Source organism: Gambusia affinis, linkage group LG14 (assembly GCF_019740435.1).
Source record: "Gambusia affinis linkage group LG14, SWU_Gaff_1.0, whole genome shotgun sequence".
Taxonomy (NCBI): domain Eukaryota; kingdom Metazoa; phylum Chordata; class Actinopteri; order Cyprinodontiformes; family Poeciliidae; genus Gambusia; species Gambusia affinis.
In genome coordinates this window covers 23,608,185-23,621,591 of record NC_057881.1, presented here as the reverse complement: position 1 = coordinate 23,621,591, position 13,407 = coordinate 23,608,185, and the positions used below count along the sequence as shown (strand labels likewise).

The 13,407-nt window shown below is 41.2% G+C and overlaps 1 protein-coding gene across 7 annotated transcripts in view; it reads left to right on the top strand.

Moving 5' to 3' along the window:
* phactr4a (phosphatase and actin regulator 4a) overlaps positions 1-2,005 on the top strand; it is a 33,342-nt gene extending 31,337 nt beyond the window's left edge. For all 7 annotated transcript variants that reach the window (XM_044138023.1, XM_044138022.1, XM_044138028.1 and 4 more), the window contains 2 exons: positions 285-361; positions 1,260-2,005. In XM_044138023.1, the coding sequence (XP_043993958.1) occupies positions 285-361; positions 1,260-1,275 (93 nt within the window). In that variant the 3' untranslated portion in view covers positions 1,276-2,005. The remainder of the gene's footprint in view (positions 1-284; positions 362-1,259) is intronic.
* The last annotated feature ends 11,402 nt before the right edge of the window (positions 2,006-13,407 follow it).

Below are 13,407 nucleotides of genomic sequence, written 5' to 3'. Positions count from 1 at the left end.
CTGTCTCACCTCTGTTGACAACTCCAATGAGGCTTTTTGCATTCTGTACACAAAAAACAACAAACAACTTTTTAAGTTTGGCACTACGAGGGTTTGTGTGATGCTTGATTGCAGGATCATCCTTCGATCCCTTATATATGAAGTGTTTTAGTCTTAAAGTTTATTCCATGTGACATCTAAAAGTTCTTAAAAAGTCTTAAATGTGACTTGCTGAAACCTGCATTGTGAAAAACAAGTGTTCAGAATCGTGTCCAGAAGGTTGTGATCCTGTGTGTTCCCGCCAGGCCGCCATCCGCAAGGAGCTCAACGAGTTCAAGAGCACAGAGATGGAGGTCCATGAAGAAAGCAAGATCTACACCCGGTGAGGCCGCCGCACACACTGAGTATCAGGACTGTTGGCCTGGCTAAAGTATTCATACCTATGTGAACGTTTTCACCTTTTTACACAGCCTAGTGTTTTATTAGGATTAGATGTGACAGAGTAGCACAAAGTAGTTCATCATTGTGAAGTGGAGGGAACACAATACATGATTCTAGGTCAAGAGATTTAACTTAAATGCTCTAAATCAGGGGTGTCCCTTCAGGACAAGTGGTTGATGCTAATAGAGACTTTATTTAGTTACAGACAAATTCTAATCTAGTAGAAATATTGACTACAGCAAAAGTACCTGATAAGGCGGTTTTATGTATTACATTAATAAAACTTTAAAAAAACTTTGCTGCATCCAGATCTGATTTTAATGAATTAATCAAATTTGGCTACATACAAGAGTGGCCTAGATCTTGTTTTTAAAGCTTAAAATTGATAAAAATGTTTTAGAAATTTCAGTTGAGACCTTTAATAATTATTAAAGGTCTCAACTGAAATTTCTAAAACATTTTTATCAATTTTAAGAAAAAAAACCCCTGTTTTTTAATGAGGCATACCTGCAAAACACTTAATGTTCTGGCTCTACAATAATTTACACATCCCTTTCTAACAAAATAAATACTGTTTTACACACTTAATCAAAGTTATGTAACTTGGTTTATTATTGTATAGGTAAAATGAAAAGTTAGTATTTTGTTTCTTTATTTCTCCCCCTCATCTTTTTGGGCCCATGACAAAATAATTGTACACCTCCGATCTACATTACGAGTCATTTTCCTTCCATGTCACAGTGATGATCTGCTTTGTGTGACATAAAATTCACTGAATCTGTGGAAGGTTTTGAAGAAGCCTCATGTTTACAGCTGTTTCCATGTGTGCCATCCTGCAGATTCCACCGGCCCTAACTGCTCACATCATCATGTAAAGCACTTAGGAAGAAGCAGCAGCAGCTTGTCCCATTTCCTCCTGTTAACCTGAAGATGGCGCCAACGCTACCTGAAGAGTCTCAGGATGTTGTTGGACTGTGGTGGAGTCAGCAGGAGACGGTGGGCCTGGTGGGCCCGGTGGGTCCGGTGGGCGTTGCAACGGCTCAGTGACTGAACCAGAGGGGGTCCTTCACCATGAGCCGGTTCTGCCTTAACGCTCCTGAACACTGGTACCAGGCTGAGGCCAAACATGAGACTGGTTCAGAACCAGTCTCTGATTGACTGTTTTTGTTAATCACAATCCCATATCACTAGATGATTTTTGATAAGAGCACCTTATGCTTCCTAACGGGGTTGAATAAAAACTTAACAGCCTTTAATTCTGTGTTTATATTTGAGATTTTTGAAAGCAGGAAAATGTACATATTTTTCTCTTCCTGCCTGTTTTATGGTACTTTATATATGCTGCTCCATAGCGGAATGCAGCTGTATGGAACAATAATGTAGATTTAATAAACTTTATATTGTAAACTACTGACTGGAAATGCTGACATGTTTTCACTGTATAGTGTTCCTCTGACGTCATTTCTGAGCATTAAAGGTACGGATCCTTTTTCTTTTTTTGATACAGAGCCTGTAAGCTGTGTCATCTGCAAACACTGAATATCTGATCGATCTGATTAGAAAATAAAAAACAATGATTTATGAATGCTTCTTGTTTCTGTTTCTATTATTTCTTTTGATTCTCTGGTGTTTTTTTTGGAATATGCAGTTACCTGATCTTGACCACATGAGGGCAGTGTTGCATGAAGGACTTTAAGTAAGAGGGCTTTTACAGGATTCAGTTTCAGAAAGTTCCTGAACTGTAAACATGCAGAAAAAGAACATAGGATGTTGAAAAGGTATTTGTATTTCTATACTTTATTCTGTGTAGAGACAGGAGCAGTACAGCTGGACTTTATATGGATTTTATCAGTTATGTGGAAAATCCATATTTTCTTGAGCTGGTGCTTCTGCTGTTATTCCATTTAAAGGAGTCGACAACAAAATGACAAAAAGGATCGTCCTCTTAGTAAGAGGATGATATTCAGTGGACGATCCAGGTGTGTTACAAGTAAATTTTATCTAAAAAGCCAATTCATTGACAATTAATCGTAAGTAATTAATTGTTTGCATCCTTTGTGTTTATAAAGGTCACATTTGTAAAGGGGTGTTTTTTTTGAAAATCATATTTGTGATGGTCATGTTGGAGAAGAACCAGTACAATCTAAGAGTCAACATGCTTGTTTTATTAACATCAGTGAGCAGCTGCAGTTATACAGAGGCAATGAAACAGTGCGCACACACACATACGCTCACACACAAGTCTGACAGGACGTTTTGGATCAACAGAACCCTGGTGAGTTTCATCATCTTCAGACTGATTGATGCTCAGGGTCCTCTGAGGAACTTCTCCATGTGATTGGTTTTAATTAAAAAAAACATTTTTTTTTTTTTTTGGTTTCGAATGAAATGATGTTAGTGAAACACACCAATCAGAAAGAGCTGGAATTTGCAGTTTACTTCTACCATCCAATTAGAGCGTATTTTCCTCTATTCCCAGGAAGATAAAGGATCAGCTCGTTGGTTACAGTAATCACTTTAAGAGACCAATGCCATCACTGACTTTGTGATAAACTAGATAAGCTGTGTGTTGTCTATCAATCAAACCTGAGTCTGTGTCTGTTCAGGAGAACCAGGGTCGGTTCTGAGAGGTTTCTGGAGACATGTGGACCTAAAAATCAACCTTAGTGCTTTGTTTATTTATACTTTAATTGGATTTAGGTTGGTCTTTATTGGAAATATTCTAAGTGAATAAACCTCACCTACTGTGAGGTTCTGCAGGGAACATCTGGAGGAAAGAATCATTTTCCGTTTCCATGCTTTTTGAAGCTAATTTTAGGTCCTAAATATTGGACCCTGGATGGGGCGGCAGAGTGAACAACAAATTTGGGTCATTATTTGTGTGGTACTTTAATGTTATTTTGAAAATATCCAAACTGAAATTTGTGTCTTTTGGACAGAGATGGAATAGCTGATGAGACAAATGAAGGGACAGCTGATGGGACGTACTGTGAAAAACGCTGCCTAACAAACTGCCATGCTGAGCCCTTAAAGGGGCGGAGCTTAGAGCACAGGTGAGCAGCACAGGTGCAGACGAAGAAGGGGAGAGAAAGGAAAAACGGTGCTGCAGAGTTTTACCGTTCGGATTATGTATAGGTTTGTTGTCGCCTTCTTTCCATGTGTGTGCGTGAAATGCAAGTAAGTAATGCCGGGGGTTGGTGACATTGTTTGTTCCACAGAGTATTTCAGTTTGGCCTCAACTGATGGCATGCTTCGTACACGTGCGCACTTAAGATCTACACGACGTGGTTTACTTTTCTCGTGCAGTGTATTTATCTAGAAACGCGATGTTTGTAATTATTAATAGGCTATTGCAGTTGTTTAGCACGGGTGATACTAGTTCAGTCATTTGTTGGGAATTATTCGGATATTGATGTTGTATTGTTGTTTGTCTTTCTAGAAAACCATACACACAGTTACAAGTTGTAACAGGTGGCACCATTAGGTGTCGCTCTTTCTATTGTTTGAGCCTCCATAAAAGGGAAGCTGTAAGGATGGTGGCAAAGTATCAATTTCCTGTGTGTCAGACCAGCTGTGTGTTGGGTGTTTGCTGGCTGTGGAGTTGATTGCCGATGGTGTTTGGACGGTATCATTACCTGGGCGTGGTTGTTCGACGCCGCAGGTAGGTTTTATACTTGGTCTTTTTTTAATAAAAAACTAATTGTATGTTTATATATTGTTTTATATTTTTGTCAGGGTTACACCAGATCGGCTACTCCACGGTTTGAGCTGGGAGTGTTGATTTATGCAACACAGGTAGGCAGTGTTTTAATGTGTTTTAGGTTGATTTGATTAAAATGATTTAATAAGAATTTAACAATTTTTGTGTTTTTGTTTTACAGTTTTTGCACTGCCTCCTGCTGTCCTTTTAGCGTTTGGTTTTTCTTTGTTGTTAGTCCACCCAGTTATGATTGTTTTCTTTTTGTAGTATTTGTGAGGGCGGGCTAACAACCTTTCATTTATTTTGTTGGTTTTGTTTAATTGTTTGTTTATTTGGCACTTCCCTGAATTGTTATATCTCGTTTGGCGTGATCCCCATTACCGGGGTTGACAACGACGGATAAAGTTAGCGGGAATCCGTTTTATCTATGCAACAATAAATATCAATAATTAACTTAATTCTGGTTGTTGATTATTGCGCTTTGGCTAATTGAGCCTATAACATTTGGCGCTGTGAGCAAATAAGTTCAGGAAGTGGCCTTTTTTTTTTTTTCTTTTTCCCCCTCCACTTGAAATTTATTATTGTACGGTTTAAGTTATAAAGGACAGCAGGGGCAGCGGCGTAAGAATTTCCGCTGGGGACGAGGCATCAATATGGATGTATCCAGTGGCGTTGGAGCCAGGGATGAGCTCGATAAGCAGGCCTTGGCGCAGCGAATAAAGGACCTGGAACGCCAGTTGGCTGATGCAACAGCAGCGAGTTCGGACTTGGAAAGACCATCAACGTCTTCAGGGGCTACAGAAACTGTAAGACACAATCCTGTTATTTATGTGCAGCAGGACAAGAAACTGCCACTATTTTCTGGGAAACTGGACAGTGCAGAATCGTTGACTTTGGATGAATGGATCGAATTGATGAGAGATTATGTGCAAACAAGAGGGAACACAGAAAAGAACGGGCAGATTATCTATGAACATCTAGAGGGCGCTGCTCGGACTGAAATTAAATTTTTACCTGCAGCTCAAAAGGAGAATGTGAAATGTATTTTTGATGTTCTTAAAGATGTTTATGGTTGTATGCATTCAAGAATTTCTCTACAGCGCAGATTTTTTAATCGTAAGCAATTTGAAGGGGAGTCATTGATTGATTACTCTCATGCTCTTATGGACTTGATGGATCAGATAATAAAAAACGATGCACAAGCAGCTTCACACTCCTCTAAAGACCTGCGTGACCAGTTCTGTGATGGTGAGAGAGCAGGCTCTTAGAATGAGACTAAGAGATTTGATTCATGTCAATCCGGAGTGGACTATTCGTGATGTTAGAGGGGAGGCCACTAGGTGGATGGCACAATACGAAAATCAGTCATCTAAATATAAATCTAACAATCCAGTCCTCAATGAAATGTCGGCCTCCTGTGAAAGTTCTCTCGCTCTTCTGAATATGGGGAATTGGTCTCTTTGTTAAAAGCGCAACAGGCCCAATTAGAACTGGTCATGAAGGCTTTGACCCCTCAAACTTTACCTCCCCCTAGAATTCGCAATTTTCGTCCTAGACGAACTGCCGATGGTAAACCAATTTGTTTCAGATGTGAACAAAGTGGGCATATTGCCAGAAATTGTACTGCTACTGTTAACACTGAGCCTAAGCAAACGGAAAACTAGAACCCGCCAGTGTGCAGAGCCAAACATTGGTGGGCAGTTTTCATGGCTCTATTGACAATAAATCAAGTGCATGTAATCTAGTTGGTGAATGTCTGCAGGGGGAGGTGGATTTTGCTGGAGTGAGGACAAATTGTTTGTTGGACAGTGGCTCTATGGTAACCACTGTAACAGAGAATTTTTTCAAAAACAATTTTTCTCATTTGTCGGAAAAAGAACTAAAGGACTGTGGTTGGTTGGGTTTAAAGGCCGCAAATGGGTTAAAAATTCCTTACCTTGGCTACGTGGAGCTTGATGTTGTTGTGTTGGGGGTGTTGCTTCCTCGTCGAGGTATATTGATAGTTGAGGACCCAACAGACAGTTACATGAGACAGAAGAAACTGGATGTACCTGGTGTTTTGGGGATGAATGTGTTTGACCCTCTTTATCATGAACTGTATAGACAATGGGGATCTGACCTTTGGGAAGCCCCTATACTCAAGTCAGCACCACGCGGATGGAGAAGAATGCTGAGATACTGTCAAATGATGGAAGCGATGGCCAACTCTCCCAACCCTCATCAGGTCAGAGTGCAGGGTAAGAAACCTTTGTGTGTCCCAGCTGGTAGTCTCTGTTATGTGCCAGTGACATGCCCACAGATGCCTTTACCCCAACCAATGGATTTATTTGTTGAACCTCTTGGTCCTGAGGGGGGCAGTCTCCCAGAGGGTCTGTTGGTTTCACCCTCTTTAGTGAAGGCAGAGAAGGGTGGTGCTTTCATTCCCATTACTAATGTAGGAAAAACCGATGTGTGGTTAACACCTCGAAGAGTTGTGGCCACTGTTCAAACTGCTACTCTGGTGACAGAGGATTCTAAGATTCAAGTTTCCGTTGACTCGCATAGTTGTATGGCATTTATTGCTAGTCATGAAACCACTGAAACTAACATAGACTTGGACTTGCCTCAGTTTGAAAATCTGCAGGGCAAAGAAAAACAACAGGCAAAGGAATTGTTGTTAAAATATAACAAAGTGTTTGCCAGAAGTGATCTGGATGTGGGTAGTACAAATTTAGTAACCCACGAGATCCCCCTGCTGGACGAAACACCAGTGCGACAACCTTATCGACGCATTATCCCTTCTCAGTATGATTTAGTTCGCAATCATATTAAACAGCTATTACAAAGTCATGTTATTAGGGAAAGCAGTAGTCCATATGCTTCACCAATAGTTTTAGTTCAGAAAAAGGATGGAACATTGCGTATGTGTGTGGATTATAGAAAATTAAACTCTAAAACCAGGAAGGATGCATTCCCTTTACCCAGAATTGACGAATCCCTGGATGCTTTAGCGGGGGCACAATGGTTCACAACATTAGATTTGGCAAGTGGGTATAGTCAGGTTGAGATGGCTGAGAAGGACAAGGAAAAAACGGCTTTTTGCACTCCATTTGGGCTGTTCGAGTTTAATCGCATGCCATTTGGATTGTGCAACGCACCCAGTACTTTTCAGCGACTTATGGAGCGCTTGTTTGGAGATTGCCGTTATCAGTCATTGTTGTTGTATTTGGATGATGTAATTGTTTTTTCATCATCCGTTGAACAACATTTGGAAAGATTAAATCAGGTATTTTCCAGATTGGAAACCCAGGGGCTAAAGGTCAAGTTGTCAAAATGTCATTTTTTTCAGAAGAGAGTTAAATATTTGGGTCATGTAGTGTCAGAGGAGGGGGTTTCTACTGATCCAGACAAGGTAGCAGCAGTACGTGATTGGAGGCAACCTAATACTCTGGCAGAACTGCGTTCATTTTTGGGGTTTGCCAGTTATTATCGGAGGTTTATTGGTGGTTTTTCAAGCATGGCTTCCCCCTTGAACCGTCTTGTTGCTAGGCTGCTTCCTCCTGGGAAAAGAGGCAAAACTCCGAAGAAGCCTTTGGGTGGCTTCTGGGATGAGGAGTGTGAGCAGAGTTTTCATAAGCTCAAATCTGCATTAATAACAACTCCTGTTCTTGCTTATGCAGATTTCCAGAAGCCATTTGTTTTGGAAGTAGATGCCAGTCATGCAGGGTTAGGAGCAGTACTCTCTCAAGATCATGGGGGTAAATTGCGTCCTATAGCGTTTGCAAGTCGCAGTTTGAAGCCCACTGAGAGGAACATGAACAATTATAGCTCTATGAAATTAGAACTTGTTGCTCTTAAGTGGGCTGTTACAGAAAAATTTAGAGAGTATCTGTTGGGTAATAAATGCACAGTCTTCACAGATAATAATCCATTAAGTCATCTGGCAACGGCAAAGCTTGGAGCAACAGAGCAGAGGTGGGTTTCTGAACTAGCAGCTTTTGATTTGACTTTGAAATACCGTCCTGGTTCTCAAAATGCTAATGCAGATGCATTGTCCGTCAAACATGTTACACACAGAGAATTGGAGGCTGGCTCTGGTGTGGATGGAGGGTTTATTGGAGCACAAGAAGAGATCTGTGCGTTACCTGGTCTCTCAAGAGCTGATCTCTGTACATTGCAGCATGAGGACCCGACCATCAGTTCTTTTATGCAATTTTGGACCAGGGGTAGGGTGCCTGATGCTAAAGAGAGGAGTGAACTTAATAAGGTCACCCGGGAATTGGTTCGTCAGTGGAATCGGCTTAGGGAGCGAGAATCCATCCTGTATCGCTGCGTTCACGCTCCTGATGGGCAGACTGAGGTTGAACAGTTTGTGTTACCTCAGTGTTTGCAGGAAGGTGTCATCCGGTCACTTCATGATGACCATGGCCATCAGGGGGTGGAGCGGACTTTGCAGTTAGTTCGCTCCCGGTACTATTGGCCCAATATGTACTCAGATGTTGAAAAGTGGTGTAAAAACTGCGAAAGATGTGTGGTGTCAAAAGCTTTGTTGCCAAAAGTTAAAACTTATATGGGCACAATTAAAGCATCTAGACCTAATGAGATCCTGGCAATAGATTTCACAGTTTTAGAACCTGCTACAGACGGTAGGGAAAATGTCCTTGTAATGACTGATGTTTACACAGACTGTCCCTACGAAAGATCAGCGTGCTAGCACAGTTGCAGAGGCATTGGTAAAACACTGGTTTCAACTTTTTGGACCTCCGAGCCGGATTCATTCTGATCAAGGACGAAATTTTGAGAGTAATTTGGTTCAACAGCTCTGTAAACTTTATAAAATCAAGAAAAGTCGCACTACCCCTTATCATCCTGAGGGGAATGGGCAGTGCGAGCGTTTTAATCGCACCCTGCATGATTTGCTTCGGACTCTCCCACCTGAGCAGAAACGCAAGTGGCCCCGGCATATTTCCCAACTCACTTTTGCCTATAATACAACGGTCCACCAAACTACTGGCATGACTCCCTACTTTCTGATGTTCGGTAGAAACCCACAGTTGCCTGTGGATTTTTTTGTGGGATTGGGTGGGGATGATGAGGGTCTTGACCTGCCCTTGGAAGAGTGGGTCGAGGAACATCAAAAGTCACTAAATTCTGCCTATGAAATGGTACATCAGAGAGTAGAGTGTCGAGTAGCCCAAAAAAATCAGAATGTGGATGTTGCTCCAGGTTTCCAGGAGGGAGACTTGGTATATACAAGGAACCACTCAGTCAGGGGTCGTAGTAAGATTCAGGATTTTTATAACTCAACTCCCTATAGAGTAGTTCGCCCACCTCCTGATCAAGGGGTGGTGTACTCCATAGCGCCTGTGGGTCAGGAAGGACCTCTTCGTCAGGTTCACAGGAATGAGCTTAGAAGTATCCCTGAAAACGGTGATGTGGACGACTGTCAAGAAAATGGTTTGGAGGATGCACAGACAAATGTTAGTGTGGGAGATGAGATGGTGGATTTGCCTGAATCTGAGGTTCAGTCAGATGCTGAGAATGGTGAGGTTGGCATTTCTGCAGATGCAACTTCTGATGTTCAGCCTCTTTCTGACCAAGAAACCACACAGGAGGTTGATACAGCCATCATTCCAGAGCTTAGGAGGTCAGCACGGAAAACTGCAGGGCAGCATTCCAACCCTTACAGGCTGCCCTGTTCTGTACAGAAGAAATGATTCTGTTTTTGGTTAACAGTTTTTTTGTTAGGTACATCGTCGGGTCGCCGATGCATAATGGTGGGGAGGAATGTAACAGGTGGCACCATTAGGTGTCGCTCTTTCTATTGTTTGAGCCTCCATAAAAGGGAAGCTGTAAGGATGGTGGCAAAGTATCAATTTCCTGTGTGTCAGACCAGCTGTGTGTTGGGTGTTTGCTGGCTGTGGAGTTGATTGCCGAGGGTGTTTGGATGGTATCATTACCTGGGCGTGGTTGTTCGACGCCGCAGGTAGGTTTTATACTTGGTCTTTTTTAAATAAAAAACTAATTGTATGTTTATATATTGTTTTATATTTTTGTCAGGGTTACACCAGATCGGCTACTCCACGGTTTGAGCTGGGAGTGTTGATTTATGCAACACAGGTAGGCAGTGTTTTAATGTGTTTTAGGTTGATTTGATTAAAATGATTTAATAAGAATTTAACAATTTTTGTGTTTTTGTTTTACAGTTTTTGCACTGCCTCCTGCTGTCCTTTTAGCGTTTGGTTTTTCTTTGTTGTTAGTCCACCCAGTTATGATTGTTTTCTTTTTGTAGTATTTGTGAGGGCGGGCTAACAACCTTTCATTTATTTTGTTGGTTTTGTTTAATTGTTTGTTTTTTGGCACTTCCCTGAATTGTTATATCTCGTTTGGCGTGATCCCCATTACCGGGGTTGACAACGACGGATAAAGTTAGCGGGAATCCGTTTTATCTATGCAACAATAAATATCAATAATTAACTTAATTCTGGTTGTTGATTATTGCGCTTTGGCTAATTGAGCCTATAACAAAGTTAAAAAAATAAACAAGTTAAACCTCCTGGAGTGCGACTCTGCGTTTCTTTAGCGTCCTGACCGGACTCACCACGGTGATCTGAACTTTCCACCAGCAATTCCAATCCCTAATTTTTACGTACAGTGGACAAAAACACAACATCATGAGTTTGTTTGGCCCGTCTACAGCTGGTATCACTTAGAAACAAGGTTCCAGTGCTTTTATGTCAGAACTTTATCTTTTACTCAGAAAGCTTTGAGTGTTTTTAAGACAATATGTGGTCCTGATTGAACTTCCAGCTTGGTTCTCATAACCAGATGATCAAATATGATCAAGCATATTTCTGTAACATATTGGAGCTGATGAAACATTCTTTTGTGTTAACTCTAAGAGTATTAGATCAGAGGTTCTTGGTCTCTAGGACTGGTTTTCCTCTGTGTTCTACTTGATCAGTAGAATAAAACTTTGATCCAGCTCACACAGAACGGTGATGAAAGGCCATCTGGCTTTGGGGCCCTTTCTCCGGACCATGTCGACCACTTCCCAGACTTTATCCCCGTGGCCCCCATGCTTTAATCTGACATGAGGTTCTTCTGTCTGTGACTGACCTTCATCTGCAGCCAGAGCAGGTGTGTCAGACTCCAGTCCTCAAGGGCCGGTGCCCTGCAACTTTTAGATGTGCCTCTGTTGCACCACATCTGAATAGAATAATTAGGTCATTAAGGCTCTGGAGAACTGATCTACACAAGGAGGAGGGAATTAAGTCATTTCATTCCTGTGTTTTGTACCTGTGGCACATCTAAAAACTGCAGGACAGCGACTGGAGGACTGGACTTTGAGACCTGTGAGCCAGAGGATTCAGTTTCCTGACCTTATTCACCAGGGCCCTTGGTCATAAAAGATTGTGCAGTTTTCACACTAAAACCTGGCATACAGAAAAAGTTTGAAAAGTGCGGCGCACAAAAAAAAAATGGATGCCTAAAGTTGTGTGCACGCATGTGGTCGCACACCTTTCCTTTATAAATCCTAATTTGCAGGAAATAGAGGGCAGCTGCTGGTCCACCCTGTCGCCTCCATAAATACAAATATAAATTAGTATAAATACCCGGAAGTCTGCCACCACCTGAAGCAATAACCATGGCAACGTCCTTGTTCGAAGCAGTATAAGTATTTATAATAATAATTATATATTTTATTTGAAAGGTGCTTTAAGGAGACATAATGTCACCACAAAAATAAAAATACATTTTAAAGAAAAATAAAATCCAAATTAAATTAAAGAGATCCTGTTAATGCCTGTTTGAACAGCAGCTTCTTCAGCCGGGATTTAAAGACAGACACAGTCAGAGAGTCTTTGAGTGGGAATGTGGACGTTTATTCTAAATACTAGATGCTTTCTGTCCATGAGGCGCCTTCACCAAGCGACTGAAGGATGACTGCAGCTGGACCGGTACCGGTACCAAACGGCTCTTTAAGTTCTGCTCAGAGCTCCAGGATGATCAGTCTGAGCAATCGAAACGCTCATAAACCATCTTCAACATTTCCCAGCAGATCAATATGATCTCTGATCAAACGCTCCCTCTGAATCTGTCCATTGACGATCTTCTCCATCAGAGCCGAAGCTCCACATTTACACAGCTCACTTCCATACGTGTGATTGCAAACACACCTTGATCACCTTAAAAAGAATCAAACCTGTTGATTATTTTTAATCAGCAGGTTTGGGTTAATCTGCTGGTCCAATTTTAGTGAGAATGAAATTACCCTATAGATGCATTTCATTTGTTAATATGTTCAATATTAACAACTGCAGAGACCCTCCTCCCTGTAACCATGGATGGTGATAGGATGGATGGCCCAAACCAGGAAACAGATTCATGGCTTAATACACCTCTCTGCAGTTTTTATACTGTTACCCCTTTAAGACCTAGCCACAGTGCTGAACACAATCTCCCTCTCTTCAAAGACTTTAGTTGTTAATGACTTGATTTTGTAAGAGAGGAAATACTATTTATGGAGTTGTTTGTGCAAAAGGCTTCTTGGCACCTCTTTGGGTCAAACTGACCTGACACTCTCCCTTCCCTTGCATGTGAAGTGCAAAGTTGGACTTAGGAAGGATGCTGTTTGGACAATAACAACCTGTGATGAATTGGCTTATTCAGCAATTCTGAAATGGAGCAGATGTTGAGGTTAAAGAGGTCCCAAATATTTTCAAGGAAGTCCAAACACACATTCAGACTAGGTGGTGCCAGCATCCTTACATAAATCAAGGATTGTAATGCTATTGGTTGAAACTTTCCAACTCACATCACTAAAGATGAGATTGTATAAAAATGGGTGATGTTAAGAATCTGGGGAGATTTTTGGTTTTTGTACAGATGAATCTGTAAGATGAATCCATGAAAGAGTGTAATAAATCTCCCAACCTGTCGTGGCCAGCAGCAAGAACTGTCTATGTGCATAACTTCCTTACATATATATTTAAGAGTTTAGCCACCTTTCAATTCTCCAACAATTTGTGATCAATGGGTTGTTTTTGGCAGTAACTTGGCTGCAGCAAGAAGATAATGTTTGGACATTTAATAATCTACATTGTCATGTACCTCAAAGTACAGAACAAGACGGAGAAGTAGCAGCCAGTTTAGAGGCAAATCATGAAAATGTAATGAAGATAAGTATGACTGAACAGAAAATTAAAACAATTAAATGTTTTACTGAACATAAGATTTGTCTCTACAAAGACCTTGCAACTGTGGTTTGTCAACTGAAATAATTTTGAGTCAGAAACTTGGCTGCA